The following is a 21,872-nucleotide window of genomic DNA, read 5'->3' as shown; positions in this document are numbered from 1 at the left end:
CTCAGAGACAATCAGGACATTCTGATGTTTGATTTCAAGACGAGCGCCCGTCAAAATCTCCATCCTGAGCTGACCTCATAAATTCACGAGGCAATGTATGTCGAATTTCAGATTAGATTAGAAAGAAAAAAGCATAGTCACAAACTATTACCTTTTCCAGGACATTTAACTCAGGTTTTTTAATAGGATGCAATATTGAATATATGGCTTCATTCTTTTTGTTTAATTTTCACATAAATCTGTTGTACTACAATGACCCAAATAAGAATTAGAGTATCTTAATGTGATAATTTCTTTTGGAAACCTGAAATGTTTTAGTGGTATTTAATTGTTATGTTTTCTAGCAGTCTTACAATGTTCTGCTTTGTGTTTTCCTAAAACACTACAGAATCACACAAAATTAATTATTTAGTACATTTTGAATGTATGTTTTCATAGAGGGACTTTCCATTTCTTAATAAAAAATAATTTAATTAAAAACAGTGTTGGATGGTATAATACAATGTCTTTAAGCAGAGTCAAAATAAAAATAATTGAATTGAATATATATATATATATATATATATATATATATATATATATATATATATATATACACATACATATTTGAGTTTCAAATAGATTCATAAATAAAAGAGAAAATATATTGCATATCTTAATACTATGATATATATGTTGGAGTTTCAAATAGATTATTCAATAATGAGAACATATGTAAATTAAATAGTAAAACAACATAATAACTTTTACATAACAAAGTGCAAAAATACTTCTATTGCAGCCAATGAAGTAATTCAGTGAAGATAGATTGTGAATTAAGGGCACAAAGTGCAGCTCCAGCTGCCTGCCCTGGTTCTCTTCAAGCTTTCAGCGTCCATGTTCAAGCATTGTGCATGGAACCATTTCATGTGTTACATTGGATCTAGAAAATGAAAAGGTAGAAATCAGAAAGTTTCCGTGAGTTTTTGCACAATTAGACCTGTCATTGTTTTTAACAAATGTTTCCCACTATTAAACTAGACATTATGTATTTATTTTAACCTTACTAAGAAAGAAGATATCTAGTTCACTGTCAATCTGTCGATGTATCAAAATACACAACTTCACAAGTTCGAAGTTCTACACTTTTTTCTTTGTATTGTCGTGTCAAAAGTTTACCCTACCAGGTGTTAAGTCTTTTTAAGCTTAAATGATTAATATCGAAAAACTAAAACTTATCTTTAAAGTTTTTGTTCTCGCAAGAAGAGGCTCAGTAGCACAGAGCCACAACAATTCTGTGCAAGTGAGTGCTGAAGATTGAAATTCACAGCGCTATAAAGACAGTATACAGAGGAGTGGGCTGTTATTGGAATATTCAGCTTTGATATTTACAAACAAAGGAGTACTTATCAGTGTTGTCACAAGACATATAGATACATGCATGTATACAGCAAGGAGGTCTTTGTCACACATGCTAATAGTTGTGACACATAAGCACAAGTCCATACGTCCTTTATTTATTTATTTATTATTTATTCATTCATTTATTTTGCAGGGACAATGCACACAAATCAACAGTTGGACTGTAAGTGAGCCAGAGTTAGCCAGAGAGGCTAATTTCCATCTGCTGTCCCTGGCCAGATGTTTTTAAGGCAGCCTAAAATAACAAAATCTCAAAATAAAAATGGAAATAAAATTCATAGACAAACTGACAACAACATAAAAACAAAACCAATACACAGCAAAAAGAAAGGGTACAGCAATAGACCAGAGACATAACGGGCTGCAGCATGAATCAGGCAGAACAAACCCAGCTACAATACAACATACACATAAAAAACAAATGCACATATAGCCGAAACAAGCATCAGGACAGACAGCACATCAATGACTGCACACCTGATTGGCAACAAGCCATTCCTTTAGGTTACGCTTGAACGTGTTGTACGTGTTGTGTGCACGTATGTGTGGTGGCAGAGCATTCCACGAGTGACCTGCCTTCACTGAGAATGTAGACTTGCTAAACGAGCTTGACTTATATGAAATGACACAATCACCTCTTGTAGCAGATCTAGTGAGTCTGCTGCTTTCACTGCTTTGTTTAACAAATTCACTAAGCGGGGGCGGAGCCATACCATTTAAAATTTTAAAAACCAGACACACATCAGTGAATTTAATGATGTTCTCCCAACTCAGGATGTGGTGTTTTGTGAGAATATTGCAGTGATGGTGGTGTTTTTGTTTTTTATCAAGTATTTTGATGGCTTGCTTATGGAGAATGGGAATAGATTTTAATGTTGTGCTGTTGGCTTGTCCCCAGCTGGTTAAGCAGTAGGTCAGATGGGGGACAATCATTGCATTAAAATACAATTTTGCAGCCCGCATGGTTAAACAGTGTCTTATATATCTAAAATTCATGAGATTAAATTTCAAGACCTTTGTCACATGGTTTACCTGTTTTTTAAAAGAGAGATTAGAATCAATAAAAATACCTAAATATTTAAAATATGACACTACCTGTAGCCTCTCACCAGCAACATAAACGTCTGGCTCCGGTGACACTTTGCAAGCCCTCTTTGTGAAGAACATACAAACAGTCTTTTTAACATTCAGATGAAGGCAGGAATTTGCAAGCCATTTAGTTACATTAGTCATTGTGGACGTGAGTTTGAGTGCAGCTTGTTCTTTGTTCTTTTCATGCACATACATCACTGTATCGTCAGCATACATTTGAATATCACACCCATCGCAGACGTCCGGCAAATCATTAATGTATAAACTGAATAAAAGGGGTCCCAAAATAGAACCCTGGGGTACTCCCACAGTAGATCTTAGAGTAGATGATGAAACATCACCCACTCTGACACACTGTGTTCTTCCTTCAAGGTAGGATTTCAGCAGGGCAAGAGACTCTCGGGAAAAGTTCAAACTTGACAATTTATTAAGCAGGACATTGTGATTAACCGTATCAAAAGCCTTCTTGAGGTCAAGAAAAACCGCTGCTACTACCCCCCCTTTATCCATTTTAAGCTTCACTTTCTCTAAGAGGAAGCAGTTGGCTGTTTCAGTCGAATCACCGCTCGTACCGTAATGCCTAGTATATACGTGTCGTGAAAAAAACCGTGCGGGCTGACTTGACTGTGTTTTTCGAAGTGGAGGCTGGCTTGACCGCAGTGATCTACTGGCTGGTCGACTTCCTCACCACAAATGTCTGCAGGCGGGGGGGAATGGGGAATGTCATAATACAAAAACACATGATACAACCACTATGTCACCCTGGATGGAGTGTTGCTACTCAAGTGTCTTGTGAGAGATTAATGTGTTTTCCACTCTTCTAAAGAGGGCAGGCGCCTCATGTGCCCCATGCACTAATCAACTCCTTGGAGCAGATCATGTTAAATGCGTCACTTGTGTCTGTCTGGATTACAAAGTGATGTTCAGGTTGAGGGAAAGGTTGAAGTGCCAATTAGAGATGTGATCAAGTGTGTATTCATACACTGTTGTTGTTGAAGATGAATTGATTGGTATCAATGATTTTGTAGGCTGTGGTTTGTGGTGTTATTGTTTCTGGTTTTAGTCAACAGTGTGGACTCAAGGCCGTTCCTTTACCCTGGTAGGATGGCTCTGCAGTACACGCATCGCTGAGAACCTCTGTGGCTTTCATTTTATATTTTTAGATCTTTCAGGGACGTTCCTGAACGCATCGCTCTCTCTCTTCCGGTAAGCGTATTGCATCACTTCCGGTTGCCAGCTTAGCAGCTTGCGATGTCTTCCTCTCCCCCTCCCGCTCTCTCTTGCTCAGAGTGTCTCATGTTTAGCTATTCCTCTGCCTCCCTTAATGATAACGGTACATGCAACAAGTGTAGTTCATTTGCTAGGTTGGAGGCAGTTCTAATTGGGTTAGATGCACGGCTCCGCACCATCGTAGCTCAGACAGTTACGCTAGTTAGCTCGCCACCGGAGTGGAGCCTTTAGCGTTAGCCTCTGTTAGCTGTCCCCCGGCAGCCCCCGAGCAGCCGGATGGCTGGGTGACTGTTCGAAGGAGTTTTAAGTCTAAACAGAAGCCCACTGAGCACCGCCAACCTCTTTCGAAACCAGTTTTCCCCACTCAGCGATGCACCCGCTGAGAAACCCACTCTGGTTATAGGTAGCTCCATAGTCAGAAACGTGAAGATAGGGAAGCCAGGGACCAAAGTCATGCATCCCGGGGGCCAGAGCGGGCGACATTGAATCTTGTTTAAAACTGCTGGCTAAAGATGAGCGTAGTTACAGTAAGATTATAATACACACCGGCGGTAATGACTCCCGACTGCGGCGGTCGGAGGTCACTAAAATTAATGTGGAATCGGTGTGTGCTTATGCCAAGACAATGTCGGACACCGTAGTTTTCTCTGGCCCTCTCCCCAATCTGATCAATGATGACATGTATAGCCGCATGTCGTCATTCAACCGCTGGTCGTCCAGGTGGTGCCCAGCAAACAATGTGGGCTACATAGATAACTGGCAGACTTTCTGGGGAAAGCCTGATCTGATGAGTCGAGACGGCATTCATCCCACTTGGGATGGAGCACGTCTCATTTCTGCGAACATGGCGAAGTTGATTAGCGGACTTAATCCATGACCCAGAGTTCAGATCAGGAAGTAGAAGCAGAGTTATAGTCTTCCACCCTTTTCTGCACTTCCATCCGAGCAGTTACCCACCCTTAACCTTAACTCTATAGAGACTGTGTCTGTCCCACGGCCAATTAAATTAATTAAATCAAAAGTAACCAGAAGAGGAGTCATACTAAATAACCTCATACAGGTTAACATCACTACTGCAACAAAACAGGATAATTAAATGTGGACTCCTAAATATTAGATCTGTCATCTAAAGCTGTATTAGTAAATGATTTAATATCAGACAATCACATTGATTTATTATGTCTTACTGAAACCTGGCTGAGCAATGAAGAATATGTCAGCCTAAATGAATCAACTCCTCCAAGTCATATTAATACTCACATTTCTCGAGGCACCGGCCGAGGAGGTGGAGTAGCAGCCATCTTTGACTCAAGCCTATTAATGAATCCTAAACCTAAACTAAACTACAACTCATTTGAAAGCCTTGTTCTTAGTCTTTCACATCCAACCTGGAAAACATTACAGCCAATCCTATTTGTTTTACTTTACTGGCCACCAGGTCCATATTTAGAATTTATATCTGAATTTTCAGAGTTTTTATCAAGTTTAGTCCTTAAAAACTGATAAGGTTATTATTGTAGGAGATTTTAATATTCATGTGGATATTGATAATGATTGCCTTAAGTACTGCATTTATCTCATTGTTGGACTCGATTGGCTTCTGTCAGAGAGTACAGAAACCCACTCACTGCTTTGGCCACACCCTCGATCTTGTTCTTGCATATGGCATTGACATTGAGCATTTGGAGGTCTTCCATCAGAACCCTCTTCTGTCAGACCATTACCTCATAACTTTTGAGTTTATACTCCCGGAGTATAATACACCGTTAGTCAAAAGTTTCTACACCAAATGTCTAACTGACAGTGCTGTAGCTAAATTTAAAGAAGCGATTCCTTCTGCATTTGATTCAATACCACGTCTCAATGTGACGGAGGAATCCTGTGCTAACTTTAGTCCGTCCCAGATTGATCATATTGTCAATAGTGCTACAGGCTCACTGAGAATGACATTAGACTCGATAGCCCCACTGAAGAAAAAGACAGTGAGGCAAAGGAGGTTTGCTACCTGGTATAACCCTCAGACCCGCGACCTAAAGCAAACTTCACGAAAGCTCGAAAGCATATGGCGTTCCACCAATCTGGAAGAATCACGCTTAGTTTGGCGAGATAGTCTTAAAACATATACAAAGGCTCTCCGTAATGCCAGAGCAGCCTATTACTCATCAGTAATAGAGAAAAATAAGAACAACCCCAGGGTTCTCTTTAGCACTGTAGCCAGGCTGACAGAAAGTCACAGCTCTGTGGAGCCGTGTATTCCTATAGACCTCAGTAGTAATGACTTCATGAACTTCTTCAATGAAAAGATTAAAAAAATTACAAATGACCTCCTAATTGCATCAGATAAAGGACTCATCTCCGTACTGGTATTATTAGACCTTAGTGCTGCGTTCGACACCATTGATCATCACATCCTATTACAGAGATTGGATCAGTCGATTGGCATTTCAGGTACCGCACTAAGTTGGTTTAAATCCTATTTATCAGATCGATCTCAATTTGTATTTGTAAACGACGAAGCATCAATGACCACCAACGTTAATCACGGAGTTCCACAAGGTTCTGTGCTTGGACCAATTTTATTTACCTTATATATGCTTCCTTTGGGCAACATTATCAGGAAACACTCCATAAACTTTCATTGCATATACAGACGATACTCAATTATATCTATCGATCAAACCAGAGGAGACCAACCAGCTCGCTAAAATTCAAGAATGTCTTGAAGACATAAAAACATGGATGACCTGCAACTTCCTGATGTTAAACTCAGACAAAACTGAAGTTATTTTACTGGGCCCTGAACACCTCAGAGATCAATTATCTGGTGATGTGGTTTCTGTAGATGGCATTGCCCTGGCATCCAACACCACTGTAAAGAATCTCTGCGTTATCTTTGACCGAGACTTGTCCTTTAACTCCCACGTTAAGCAAATCTCAAGGATTGCATTTTTTCATCTACGTAACATTTCAAAAATCAGGCACATCTTGTCCCAAAAAGATGCAGAAAAGCTGGTTCACGCGTTTGTTACTTCCAGACTAGATTACTGCAACTCCTTATTATCAGGATGCTCTAATAAGTCTCTTAAATCCCTCCAGTTGATCCAGAATGCTGCAGCTTGTGTACTCACAAAAACTAAGAAAATAGATCACATTACTCCTGTATTAGCTGCTCTGCACTGGCTCCCTGTAAAATCAAGAATCACATTTAAAATTCTCTTCACCTACAAAGCCTTGATTGGTGATGCACCATCATATCTTAAGGAGCTTGTAGTACCATATTGCCCCACTAGAGAGCTGCGCTCACTAAATGCGGGGCTACTTGTGGTTCCTAGAGTCCTAAAAAGTAGGATGGGAGCAAGAGCCTTCAGTTATCAAGCTCCTCTTTTGTGGAACCAGCTTCCACTTTCAGTCCGGGAGGCAGACACAGTCACCTCATTCAAGAATAGACTTAAGACTTTCCTGTTTGATAGTGCTTATAGTTAGGGCTGAATCAGGTTTGCCCTGGTCGAGCCCCTTGATATGCTGCTATAGGCTTATAGGCTGCTGGGGGATGTTTTAGGATACACTGAGCACCTATCTCCTCTTCTCTCTCTCCTTATGGATGAATTTACATCTCTCCATTGCACCTTATTAACTCTGCTTCCTCCCCGGAGTCGTTGTGACTTCACGTCTCATAGGGTCCATTGGACCTGGAGGTGTCTGATGCCTGGTGAGCCGGCCTCCCACGTTGGCCCTGCTGATGCGCCCCGCCCCCCCTCCTCTCTACCTCCTTCTGTTTCATGGATTGGAGTTCCATTCATACATTGTCATATTCATGTAATGTGTTTATGTAACTTTGTAATGCTGTTAATTCTGTACACATCTATTGCATCTGTCCATCCGGGGAGAGGGATCCTCCTCTGTTGCTCTCCTGAAGGTTTCTTCCCTTTTTTCCCCGTGAAAGGTTATTTTTGGGGAGTTTTTCCTGATTCGATGTGAGGTCCTGGGACAGGGATGTCATATGTGTACAGATTGTAAAGCCCTCTGAGGCAAAGTTGTAATTTGTGATATTGGGCAATACAAAATAAACTGAATTCAATTGAATTGAATAGAACCAGCTGCAGCCACATGGCGTACGTCTGCACCAGTCGGTCCAGAACACTGAGTCGCCGATGGAGCGAGTCGTAGCCCGAGTCTCTGACTCCGGCCGTCCCCACTCTGATCCCATCACAAGGGGAAGCCTGCAGGAAGAGACCTCCCACCTCGTCGCCCAGTCTGATAACACAATGTGGAGTGGTCAGTCCCTGTGATGAACACGAATGGGGCTGCAACTGTCAACCGGATGTCGTGTGATTGGAATATCTCCATCAATAATGAGCTAATTTTTACAGCGAATTCCCCAGGTCTCATGAAAATGAGACCCTTTGTCTCAATGAGATTACCTGTCTTAATAACATTTAAATAAAATCTCTGTAAAGTGTATTATCTATTTTAAGGTGGAACAGACCTACAAAGCTTGGACTCACCACACTAAAATACATAGAATACAAAATAGGGGCAGCTACAAAAGTATGCATAGTTTAATAATAATAAATAAAGACATACATACTTGCATAAGTGGGAGTACTTGAATTCTTCCATGTTCCTGTAGCAAAACAAAAAGTAATTTCTTCCCTGTGAAAGGTTATTTTTGGGGAGTTTTTCCTGATTCGATGTGAGGTCCTGGGACAGGGATGTCGTATGTGTACAGATTGTAAAGCCCTCTGAGGCAAATTTGTAATTTGTGATATTGAGCTGTACAAAATAAACTGAATTGAATTGAATATATATATATATATATATATATATATATATATATATATACACATAAATATATATTGTAAGATTTGTGTTCCGAGCTCCGGGTCCCGTGGCCGCAGGAAATTCAGGATTCAATGAGTTAAAGTTTAACAATATTTAATGGCAAAGATAATACTCATGTAGCGTTCACGATCGTGGGGCCAGAAAGGAGGAACTCTCCACAGACGGACTGCAGCTCCCAAGGAGCAACAGACCGGGGCTGTCTCGAGTCTCCAGACCAGTAGAACCATGTCTCCAGACCAGTAGAACCATGTCTCCAGACCAGTAGAACCATGTCCCCCAGAACAAATGCTCGGTCGTTAGTATGGTCATGCAAATGAATTCACACCTAAAGGTTAGTTCTATTGGTCAGTTCAAAGGATGCCGTCGTTCTGTTCGCTAAGCCAATTAGTGAAACTAGCGGGGTCAAAGCTCACACTTCAAGGACAGGAAGTTCCCCTTCAGAATAAAACCCTATTATCCTGCCTTCAGAATAAAAGCAACATATCAGGTTTCAATCGGCATCCATTTTAACTCTAAACAATAAATCATCATTCATTCTCATGCATCATACAGTTAATCATTACATTTGTCATTAAAACAGAATAATAAAACAGTGATCCTCTTATATTTCATAATACATTCCTCCAGAATGTTCCTCATAATTTTCCAAATTAATTATCATATCTTTCTTTCTGTATTAATTTAAAACATAAACTTCTCTTATCTACATGTGCAAATATATATAAAATCCACTACAACCCAACAATATACATACACAATATATATACACATATATATATACACATATATATATAAATATATATATATATACATATACATATATATACATATATATATATATATACATATATATATATACGTATATATATACATACATATATATATACATACATATATATATATATATACATATATACATACATATATACATACATATATATATATATATATATATATACATATATACATACATATATATATACATATATATATACATATATATATACATATATATATACATACGTATATATATACATATACGTATATGTATATATATGTATGTATATATATACATACATATATATATATACATATATATATACATATACATATATATATATATATATAGAGAGAGAGAGAGAGAGGCTGCACGGTGGTGTAGTGGCTAGCACTGTCGCCTCACAGCAAGAGGGCCGCGTGTTCGATTCCCGGTCGGAGCGGTCCTTCTGTGTGGAGTTTGCATGTTCTCCCCGTGGCAGCGTGGGTTCTCTCCGGCTTCCTCCCACAGTCCAAAGACATGCTGCAGGTTAATTGATCTCTAAATTGCCCATAGGTATGAATGTGAGAGTGAATGGACTGATGGACTGGCGGCCTGTCCAGGGTGTCCCCTGCCTTTGCCCTATGTCAGCTGGGATAGGCTCCAGCGCCCCCGTGACCCTAATGAGGATAAGCGGTATTGAAAATGGATGGATATATATATACACATATAGCACTAATCAAAGGTCGCTTATTATATTAGTATAGTGACTCCTCTGTTAGAGTGCAAAAAGAGAAACACCATTCAATATATTTCAATCCTAGGCCACACATCCACACCTTTTGAATTGACTAAATGCAGGTCGTATTTGTATTACATCGTATTGGGGTTTACGTCCTCATAAAGGAATAATGCAACACTTAAGTAAAAATACATGTATTTGCTTTCCTGCTAAGAGCTAGATAAGGAAATGTATTCCACAAATATGTCCGTCTGGTAAATATAGGGCTACTGCCAATTAGCTTAGCTTAGCATAAATACGGGAAATGACAAGAAAAGGCTAGCTTTGCCTATAAACAGTGGATTAACTGATGTTAACAATCTGAATCATTTGCAGCCCACCAACCATTGGAGCTATTGTCATCCACCAAGATGATTTCCTTCAGTAGGTGTGTAGGGTTGCGGTCAATGAGGCTGCACAAAGCTCTTTTGATGACTGACAGAGCCTCGTTCAGGTAGATTAACACCACTCCAAGGCTGGGCAGGTCCTTTGTATAATGTTTGTTAAGACACCTATTAACAAACAGAAGGAATTTTAACAAATACAACCATATAATAATAATACATTTAATTTATATAGCGCTTTTTAAGATACTCAAAGACACTTTACATGTTACATTCATACACCGTAGACACAGCTACAGCGAGCAACGCAGGGTTAAGTGTCTTGCTCAAGGACACATCGACTAGGATGGGGATTAAACTGCCAACCCCCTGATTGAAAGACAGACATGCTAACCACTGACTCACAGTCGCCCCACAATGTCATATGTCAATCAGTAAGCTGTTTAAAGACAAACAGTGTGTGCTGTAAGGTACAGAAGGGTAGTCGGCAAACAAAAGCTATTCAATACCGCTTGTGTAAGAAGTGGAATTGCAAGTTTGGCGTCAGAGGAAATTACAATGATAAGTTGTAGCCAGTGCCGTAACGGAAACACATGAGGCCCCCCTGCAGAATAACCCTGAGAGGGCCCCCCCCCCCCCCCCCCCCATATGTAAGGGATAATGTATTGTCCGGCGGTCATTATCCAAAGATAAACGAACAGGACTCAAGCTTTTCTTTTGAGGGAAATTTATTCAATCAAAAAAAACATCTCAAACAAATGTATTCCAACAGAAACAAAACATATGCTAGGGCCTATCAAACAGCTTAAACAGAACATATGTTACAACAACATAACAAATATGCCTACATATAGTCGAGGCTACTTTCTACAGGTTTGCATTTGAATACACATGTGCGCGTCTTTTAGCAAATCTGTGTGCAAAGTTTATTCTCTATGCTAAGGATGGCCAGACCTGACAGCCTCTCTTGTGACATGTAGCTTCTGAGATATGTTTTGATCAGTTTTAGCTTGGAAAATGACCTTTCTTACTTAACGGTTACTTTTATTATTTTGTACAGAGCCGTTGTCTTCTCAAAAGGGTTGCAGTGTTGTACAACGTGAAATGAAGTTAAACAACGATGTGGTTGTGGAGATAATTAAGGAACGTGTCCGATAATGGGCGCAAGGGGTATAGTGAGAGCATAAGTTTAATAAGGTTAATGTATTTTCAAGCACAACACATAGACACAGCAGTACAGCTGTCAAAGTATAACGTTAGCTACGTGGTAATGTTAGCTATAGCAAACAGTACAATACCTGTCTCTTTTGGCAGATGAGTGCATCCTTCACCAGCAGGTCGAAAAAGACTTGTAATTTTGGGAAGTTTGGCATTTAATTCAGAAATGTTCTGTTTTGATTGCCGCTTTAGGGCACCACTTTTAAATGTGCGTTTCATTTTTCCTCAAGAGAAATTTCCTCGTAGTTCTCCCAGAATACACCGCGGCCCAACAATAACACCAGTCCGCGTAGCAGGAGGCCCTAGTGGTTGCCTGTTACGATTGCCTTTACAACTATTATTTAAAACGTATAAAGCCAGTTTAAAATACTTTTTTTTTTATTGTGTAGCTTTATATGAGAGAGACAACTTTGAGGGATATCTTAATGTTATTACGTAATGTAATATTATTTATTTATTACATTATTCGGCCCAGATTCGGCAGCCGATAAACCGGTTGCCATGTCTCAGACAGAATCTGGCCATGTCCGTAACAGCTACACCTGGGCCAGACATGGCAACAGTGAAATGTGCCAAAGCTGGCTCACATTTGGCCGCATCGAGCCGGAACACAGCCGAGTCAGCCGACACTTAGCCGCAATACGGCCGAGTGCGCTGGCTAGTGTTGGATTAAAAAAGAAAATTGCCATGCGAGGCCCCCTGTCACTGCGAGGCCCCCCCCCCCCCCGCAGTGCGGGGGCTGCGGGGGTGATCTCTACGGGCCTGGTTGTAGCCTACCTTTTATCCCTGGTATCTGGGAGAGCTCGATCTAGAGGGAGGCGATCACTGAGGAAAACGTTGTATCCGTACTTCTTATACAAATCCTGTGCCTCTCTTTGGTCGTCCTCAGACAGATTCTCACCCCACTTCTTGAAGAGGTACGAGTCTGGGAACAGTTGTTTGGACTCTTTGGGGGCCTTCTGTTGGTCCTGAATCTTTGCTTCGGGTTGCTCTGGCTGCTTTTTGACTGGTGGCTGTTCGATCTCTGCAGCTTTATTCTGTCTGTCTCTGTACTTTTTAGGCATTTTCTGTACGGTGTCCTTCTTTTGCTCAAAAGTTTTAACTATATTGACTTGACAAAAGGATGTCAGGGAGAGAGCAAAATGAACGAGAGGCATGATCACCTTTTGTAAAAAAAAAAAATAGTAAACTGTAGTTTTTAAAAATCTAATGATTTGTGTTCTCTTGATTGATTCTACATAAAAACACATTGTTATAACACCAAGAGGTAAATTAGGCATTATCATACAAAAGACACTAGATAAAGACACAATATTAACCAATATAAAATAATATATTGAAGAGAATTAAGTTTATTATATAATTATTACCATTTATTAATAATAATTATAATGTATCCTTTATTGATCCCACAGTGGGGAAATTCATCTCTGCATTTGACCCATCCTTAGTTATTAAAGAGCAGTGGGCTGCAGTGAAGCGCCCGGGGAGAAACTGGGGGGTTCAGTGTCTTGCTCAAGGACACTTTGACATGCAACTATAGGGGAGAGCGGGGATCGAACCGGCTACCTCGTGGTTACGGGATGACCACTCTCCCCATGAGCTACAGACGCCAAACTTGCACATGTTGTGCACTTGTGTTCAAGAAAATTCCCAGTAGAAGCAATTTGACCTAATACAATTTTGACTGCTGAAGGCTTAGCATAAAACAGCTTTGTTGTGTACTGAACTGACATTTCCATCCTTCCACTTACCTTTCTAACAATGGCACTGATCAAATCAAACTGAACCAAACTTTCTTTCCATTTCCCATCTTCAGTTGAAGAGAAAAGGTGATATTCAAAGCGAAATGAGAAATCAGATCAACATGTATACTAGAAGAAAGATAAACCATTGTTTTAACTCACAGAGGTTGCTGGTGTTTATCTCCACGTCTGAAAGAGGTCTGATATTGAGCAATGCATCCAGCTCTTTGTCAGTCCCCGATGTATGCTCACGTCTCCCCGTTAACATGCCGACGTAGAAGACAAGCACCATCACGCTCAAAAAGAGGAATATCGGCTTTACCCCTCTTGCTCTCATACTGAAAACGCATCGACTGATCCTCGAGCAAGAGACTAAAAAACCTCCGGCTGTGAACATAATCAGTAAGCTTAGATGACTACACTGACCACAGCAAAATGAACGAGAGGCATGATCACCTTTTGTAAAAAAAAAAAATAGTAAACTGTAGTTTTTAAAAATCTAATGATTTGTGTTCTCTTGATTGATTCTACATAAAAACACATTGTTATAACACCAAGAGGTAAATTAGGCATTATCATACAAAAGAGACTAGATAAAGACACAATATTAACCAATATAAAATAATATATTGAAGAGAATTAAGTTTATTATGTAATTATTACCATTTATAAATAATAATTATAATGTATCCTTTATTGATCCCACAGTGGGGAAATTCTTCTCTGCATTTGACCCATTGGTTTTCTTTGGTTTCTACCATTGCTGTAGCAACTGTTTTTACTGAAAGCACAGGAATACATTGAGATCAGCAACGCAACTGAATGCTGCAGGCTGTTTTAGTCAACTTCTGAATTAAACAAGGGTAATGTTTTCCCTCGCTTTCTTCCCGAAGGAACCCTGAGCTGACCCAAGTGCCTGCATGAGCTTTCCTCAACGTAACACAGCATTAACCTCTCACACAATGTAAGCCTCCATTGCAGATACACACATGCCAGGTGAATAAAGGAAACAATTAACAATCAATAAAAATAATAAATAAATGAGAATATTAAAGGGGTCAATGTCCAGTTCTTGTTATTGTGTCCATTGTTAATGAGGGCCCCACACGTATCTCTACTCAGACATCAAAAGTGAAGCACTGTGAATACTTTCTGGATGCACTGTATACACACATTGGAGGGAGTGAGTAACGTTACAGCAATGCTGGTCAGTGTAGTCATCTAAGCTTACTGATTATGTTCACAGCCGGAGGTTTTTTAGTCTCTTGCTCGAGGATCAGTCGATGCGTTTTCAGTATGAGAGCAAGAGGGGTAAAGCCGATATTCCTCTTTTTGAGCGTGATGGTGCTTGTCTTCTACGTCGGCATGTTAACGGGGAGACGTGAGCATACATCGGGGACTGACAAAGAGCTGGATGCATTGCTCAATATCAGACCTCTTTCAGACGTGGAGATAAACACCAGCAACCTCTGTGAGTTAAAACAATGGTTTATCTTTCTTCTAGTATACATGTTGATCTGATTTCTCATTTCGCTTTGAATATCACCTTTTCTCTTCAACTGAAGATGGGAAATGGAAAGAAAGTTTGGTTCAGTTTGATTTGATCAGTGCCATTGTTAGAAAGGTAAGTGGAAGGATGGAAATGTCAGTTCAGTACACAACAAAGCTGTTTTATGCTAAGCCTTCAGCAGTCAAAATTGTATTAGGTCAAATTGCTTCTACTGGGAATTTTCTTGAACACAAGTGCACAACATGTGCAAGTTTGGCGTCTGTAGCTCATGGGGAGAGTGGTCATCCCGTAACCACGAGGTAGCCGGTTCGATCCCCGCTCTCCCCTATAGTTGCATGTCAAAGTGTCCTTGAGCAAGACACTGAACCCCCCAGTTTCTCCCCGGGCGCTTCACTGCAGCCCACTGCTCTTTAATAACTAAGGATGGGTCAAATGCAGAGATGAATTTCCCCACTGTGGGATCAATAAAGGATACATTATAATTATTATTAATAAATGGTAATAATTATATAATAAACTTAATTCTCTTCAATATATTATTTTATATTGGTTAATATTGTGTCTTTATCTAGTGTCTTTTGTATGATAATGCCTAATTTACCTCTTGGTGTTATAACAATGTGTTTTTATGTAGAATCAATCAAGAGAACACAAATCATTAGATTTTTAAAAACTACAGTTTACTATTTTTTTTTTTTACAAAAGGTGATCATGCCTCTCGTTCATTTTGCTCTCTCCCTGACATCCTTTTGTCAAGTCAATATAGTTAAAACTTTTGAGCAAAAGAAGGACACCGTACAGAAAATGCCTAAAAAGTACAGAGACAGACAGAATAAAGCTGCAGAGATCGAACAGCCACCAGTCAAAAAGCAGCCAGAGCAACCCGAAGCAAAGATTCAGGACCAACAGAAGGCCCCCAAAGAGTCCAAACAACTGTTCCCAGACTCGTACCTCTTCAAGAAGTGGGGTGAGAATCTGTCTGAGGACGACCAAAGAGAGGCACAGGATTTGTATAAGAAGTACGGATACAACGTTTTCCTCAGTGATCGCCTCCCTCTAGATCGAGCTCTCCCAGATACCAGGGATAAAAGGTAGGCTACAACTTATCATTGTAATTTCCTCTGACGCCAAATTTGCAATTCCACTTCTTACACAAGCGGTATTGAATAGCTTTTGTTTGCCGACTACCCTTCTGTACCTTACAGCACACACTGTTTGTCTTTAAACAGCTTACTGATTGACATATGACATTGTGGGGCGACTGTGGGTCAGTGGTTAGCATGTCTGTCTTTCAATCAGGGGGTTGGCAGTTTAATCCCCGCCCTAGTCGATGTGTCCTTGAGCAAGACACTTAACCCTGCGTTGCTCGCTGTAGCTGTGTCTACGGTGTATGAATGTAACATGTAAAGTGTCTTTGAGTATCTTAAAAAGCGCTATATAAATTAAATGTATTATTATTATATGGTTGTATTTGTTAAAATTCCTTCTGTTTGTTAATAGGTGTCTTAACAAACATTATACAAAGGACCTGCCCAGCCTTGGAGTGGTGTTAATCTACCTGAACGAGGCTCTGTCAGTCATCAAAAGAGCTTTGTGCAGCCTCATTGACCGCACCCCTACACACCTACTGAAGGAAATCATCTTGGTGGATGACAATAGCTCCAATGGTTGGTGGGCTGCAAATGATTCAGATTGTTAACATCAGTTAATCCACTGTTTATAGGCAAAGCTAGCCTTTTCTCGTCATTTCCCGTATTTATGCTAAGCTAAGCTAATTGGCAGTAGCCCTATATTTACCAGACGGACATATTTGTGGAATACATTTCCTTATCTAGCTCTTGGCAGGAAAGCAAATACATGTATTTTTACTTAAGTGTTGCATTATTCCTTTATGAGGACGTAAACCCCAATACGATGTAATACAAATACGACCTGCATTTAGTCAATTCAAAAGGTGTGGATGTGTGGCCTAGGATTGAAATATATTGAATGGTGTTTCTCTTTTTTTTTTGTCCATTTTAACTTGTTTACAGATTAGTGAAATAAAACATCAGAAGCACCTTTAAGAATAATGATACAATGACAACATCCCCAACTACAACTTAAAATCAACACAATCATCACAACATAAACTTAACGTTAAAGATTGAATTAAAATTTCTTTATGTAGTTTGTGAGCATGTCTATGATCAGAATTGTGTCTCCCTGTTAAAATCTTCTCAAATCTTCTTTGCATTCTGGGTAATCGCTGTGCAAACAGTTATCTCTGCCTTGTCTGAACTTGGTAGGAACTACATAACATATGCTCACATTTTGCTATCAGACGACTTGAAGGGGGACCTGGACGCGTACGTGAAGATGATCGAGCAGCAGAACCCAACTCTCCGTATTGCAAGAGTGAGGCACAGTGAGCAGCAAGGCCTTGCATCTGCCAGGGTTTCAGGATGGAAGGCTGCCACTGCTGACGTGGTGGCCATCCTGGATGCGCACATTGAAGTCCATGAGCTGTGGTAAAATACATCCTATTATACTTTGATTTATGTGTAATGTTTCAAGTAAAAGTCTTTAATGTTATACATTAGTTGCATCTGTGCTAAAAACAATTCTCAAGCTTTTCCCCAGTACTGACATCGCAATGTTAATTATAGCCCAACAGTAATGAAAAGGTTACACAGGGAAGTGTCTATACCACCAGAAGGTACAAACTGACTCTGGTGAGGTGATGCTCAAGTGGGCTCGGCTCACGTCTGAGCCAATGTTCAGGAACGCCCTGTTTCACAGTTAACGTACACACACTTACAACAGCTCAGTTCAACCACCGTCTAATCCCAGTACAACCACTGTCTGATCTACCAACCACTGAGGAGCCCCACTGAGGCAATCAGGTCTTGCATAAGGGCATTGCAGTGGTGTTAAGGAGGGTTGGGTTAGTTCTGCTCAGACGTGCAACCTTATAGTCACAGATTAATTTGTAGTGCAATCATATGGCAAGGTGTGGTTGAGCAATCCGTATTGAACTCTCTCCACCTTTCAAGCACCGATGTTCACTTGGGGTTGGTAACATTGAAGGTGCACAGGAGATTAAATGATTAAAAACAAAACATACTTAGTTTGTTCTGCAAGCACCTCCCATTCATAAGTTACAGTACTTTCAAGGAAAGAAACAAACATATTGAACCAGCCTCTCCTTCATTCCCCTCATGCAGGGCTGAACCCCTGCTGACACAGATCAAAGGTGACCGAACGGTGGTGACGTCCCCTGTGTTTGACAAAGTCAACTTTGATGACCTCACGGTTAGCAAATACCATTCAGCAGCGCACGCCTTCGACTGGGCTCTATGGTGCATGTACGAGGAGTTTTCAGATGACTATTACAAACTCAACGACGGCTCATTGCCTGGAAAGTAAGTGAAAGGGTCTTGTTCCAATTTACTCTACGTGTCAAACAAAAAAGCAGCACTAATGTCCTTAAATAGCTGAATAAATTGATATTTGAATGGTTTCTGTAGCTGTAGGTATGCAGAAGTAGATTCCAAAAAACGTACGGTATAGAAATAAAGATTTAGACAATAGTGTTAGTGTAGCTGGATCAACATTAACACAATTACAGGGCGTCTAAACAACCTTTTTTTCTTCCAGTTTCCTCCGCAAAATGTTATATGACCATATTATTGACATTTAAAAACGTATATTACATTATGACGGTTGTTCTTCAGATTTGTAGTTAAGCAGGTGACTTCACAACGTCAGCCTTAGGAACACCTTCACTTTATGCAAACAAACAGCGGAGGGAGGGAGGGAGATCTCGCCCTTTAAAGTATCAAATGATGGATGTAACGTTACAGCAATGTGCTAGAGTCTGGTCATCTAAGCTTACTGGGTGTGTTTATACTATGAGAGCAAGAGAGTTAAAGCGGATATTCCTCCTTTTGGGCGTGATGGTGCTCGTCTTCTACGTGGGCACGTTAAAGGGGAGACATGAGCATACATCGGGGACTGACAAAGAGCTGGATGCACTGGATGCACTGCTCAATATCAGACAACACCATGGTCTTATTAATTGTATCTTGGCTGAGGCATTCTTGATCATCTAAAAGCTGGACTTTTATGGTAATACTGATGAAAAGTATACAGTTGTGACAGTTCTCTTCTTTCACCTCAGAAGTCCATCTGTTATGGGAATCCTAGTTGCTGACAGGAAGTATCTCGGAGAAATCGGAGTCCTCGATGAAGGCATGAAAGTGTACGGTGGAGAAAATGTTGAGCTGGGAATTCGTGTGAGTAAGCATCACCTGTCTAACATGCTCATCTAACAAATGTTACACCTCATGACAGTCCCAGACCAACTTGCAGCAAGAAAGAGTACAGATCGCGGATTCAGTACAATTACCCCTCTCACTCTGTAAGATGAGCAGGGGCCTCATTTACAACCGTCTCGTACGCACAAAACGGGCTTGAAAAAGCCAGGAAAAAGTTATGATCTATGAAAAATAACTTGATTGGAGAATGTGCGTACCTGTAGAGGACACATGCATACACATGTTATGGAAACGGGGGCAATTGGTAATGCAAATGTTGAATTGAAGCCAGAATGTACACATTTAATGTGAGAGGAATTATTAAATCTGCAATGATTTAATTTAATTTCATATCACATGTGACTTATAGATCCGCATTATCATAAACCTTCAAACTAGCGGTTTTATTTGTGCCTGTTCCATAAGCACCTTTCAATTGTAAAAGATACAAACCAACTCAAATAAAATTGAGCTCAATATTTCAATAATGCTCTCTGCACCACAGAGCACAAAGAAAAGGGCTGGACGACCAACATAAGTATCGTCATTTGTAGAAACCTAAGAAAACATCAAATAGATTTGCAGAACTTTGCTTACTTGCTCGCGGTTACTGTAACTGAGCTTGCTCTTTGCTCATACAGGTGTGGACATGTGGGGGCAGTATTGAAGTAGTTCCATGCTCCAAGATCGCCCACATCGAGAGGGCCCACAAGCCCTACATGCCTGACCTGAGCGAAGCTATGAAGAGAAACGCCCTGAGGGTAGCAGAGGTCTGGATGGACGAATACAAACACAACGTCAACTTGGCTTGGAACTTGCCATTCGAGGTAGAACAAAAATGGAGATGCCCTTTGTTGGGACACTTCTACACACAGGATGAACATCAATGAGTCCATATATCATTAGTTATAAGTGCATTTGAATTTGAACATCACAAACATATCACTCGATATTCTCTGCAGAATCACGGAATTGACATCGGGGATATCTCAGAGAGGAAAAGCCTCAGAGAAAGGTTGAAATGTAAACCTTTCAAATGGTACTTGGAAAATGTCTATCCCAAATTGGATCATTGGGACAACATACTTGCTTATGGAGGAGTAAGTTGTATATCATGCTTTGTTTGTGTAGTAGAGGCAGTACAGAGTTTGTGCAGGGTGTGTCACAGCCACATGACGCATTGCCATATTCATTTATTTTCGAGCAATAGTGTTCTATACATTTTTAATGGGAGTGACAAAATTATGAACTTCCCCATTTACAGCTGAAGAATCTTGATACTGACATGTGCTTAGACCAAGGCCCAGTACCAGGTAACACACCCATCGCCTACGGCTGCCACTACTATGGACCTCAAGTAAGTAAAGCAGCTTAAACAGGTTGTTAAGAGTAAGTCTCTCGAAAAATACAAGTGCCAACGTTGTCTGTTTGCCACTGTTGTATTATTTTAACACCCAATGTTCTTGCTTCTTAACTTAAAAAATAAAAAACATTTCAGGTCACCTATTATAGATCAAACTCTGAACTTTATATCGGGGGCCTCAAGTCCCATCGGTACAATGACAACCGGTGTATAACTGACGTTGGGAAAAAAGATGGCGAGCCTGGCCTGTACAACTGCAAAGAGGCTGTGCAGAAAGGAATGGGGATTCACTGGGACTTCATTCAGGTACTACAAGTTCAACTATTATCAAAACACAAATGTGTTTAAGAATGAGATTAGGGTGACACGTTGCTCAAAATATTGCCTGTGGTTGTCTGAATGTTTTAAGATAACATACTGTACATCCCCATTCTTGACACTTGACATCTGTATTTTCTAGGGCAAAGAAATTAAGAACAAAGAGACTAAAAGATGTCTGGAGATTCATAACGGCAAACTTCTGATACAGGAATGCTCTGGCCAAAGATGGAAAATCCAAAACATAATCAAGCCCTTTTAAGTGTCTGTGTCTGTTTCTCTCTGTGTGTGTGTGTGTGTGTGTGTGTGTGTGTGTGTGTGTGTGTGTGTGTGTGTGTGTGTGTGTGTGTGTGGCCAACAAGAAGTGCACTTCTCTGCTCATAGGTCAAGTAGATATTATCACCTGTATTTGTTCAATGGTTTGCCTTGTTACTTGTGTAATCCTGAAAGGTTATGGTAGTTAGAGTTAACTTGTTGAGAGGTAAATTAACTGTTTATTAGTACTGCCTATTTCTATGTGTCATTAGTTTTGTTATAAATGATTGACGTGTCATAGTTTTTGACCACATTTTGTAAAACAAACTAAAAACAAATTTATTTGTGTAATCTATGAAACAAAACACAAATGTTTCTCTTGAAAATATAATAATGATGGGAGGTGTATTAACAGGGTCTTGGAAAACAAAGATGCAGAACAGATGGTGTCTTTGAGTGTGAACTATGTATGACTTAATTATATTGTGTAAAGAATATTCTTGATGTGTTTTAAAGACTATAAGTACCCACGGCATTCATTTCTTCTGGGGAGTGTAAAAGTTCAGAGAATCTCGAGCTGCCTGGTGCTTGGAAGAAGAAGCTCCGAAGCCAGAGATATATAATAATCATTAACAAACAAGAATCATCTGTATACATACAGTCCCAGCCCGGTCTCCAGTCTCCTGACTTAGCCAGCAGTTTCTGTCTGGCGTCATCC

General features: G+C 40.1%; 2 protein-coding genes across 2 annotated transcripts; both read left to right on the top strand.

Annotated features, from left to right (window-relative positions):
• Positions 1 to 4,699: 4,699 nt before the first annotated feature.
• LOC117731776 lies at positions 4,700 to 7,206 on the top strand (the record flags this gene model as incomplete). Its single annotated transcript, XM_034534140.1, is given in 6 exon segments — positions 4,700 to 4,797; positions 4,799 to 4,840; positions 4,842 to 5,214; positions 5,216 to 5,278; positions 5,280 to 6,365; positions 6,367 to 7,206. Coding segments are annotated over 6 exon segments (2,502 nt in total), but the record flags the coding sequence as incomplete, so codon positions are not given.
• An 8,425-nt stretch (positions 7,207 to 15,631) lies between these two features.
• On the top strand, positions 15,632 to 21,161 carry LOC117732046 (probable polypeptide N-acetylgalactosaminyltransferase 8). The gene is made up of 10 exons (XM_034534654.1): positions 15,632 to 16,011; positions 16,421 to 16,587; positions 17,244 to 17,430; positions 18,127 to 18,324; positions 19,083 to 19,197; positions 19,860 to 20,045; positions 20,181 to 20,318; positions 20,483 to 20,575; positions 20,717 to 20,887; positions 21,042 to 21,161. The coding sequence occupies exons 1-10, from the start codon at positions 15,632 to 15,634 to the stop codon at positions 21,159 to 21,161; spliced, it is 1,755 nt and encodes a 584-aa protein (XP_034390545.1).
• The last annotated feature ends 711 nt before the right edge of the window (positions 21,162 to 21,872 follow it).

This window comes from Cyclopterus lumpus, chromosome 6 (genome assembly GCF_009769545.1).
Source record: "Cyclopterus lumpus isolate fCycLum1 chromosome 6, fCycLum1.pri, whole genome shotgun sequence".
Classification (NCBI taxonomy): Eukaryota; Metazoa; Chordata; class Actinopteri; order Perciformes; family Cyclopteridae; genus Cyclopterus; species Cyclopterus lumpus.
Note: the sequence above shows the minus strand (reverse complement) of the source record. Positions and strands in the feature narration are given on the sequence as shown.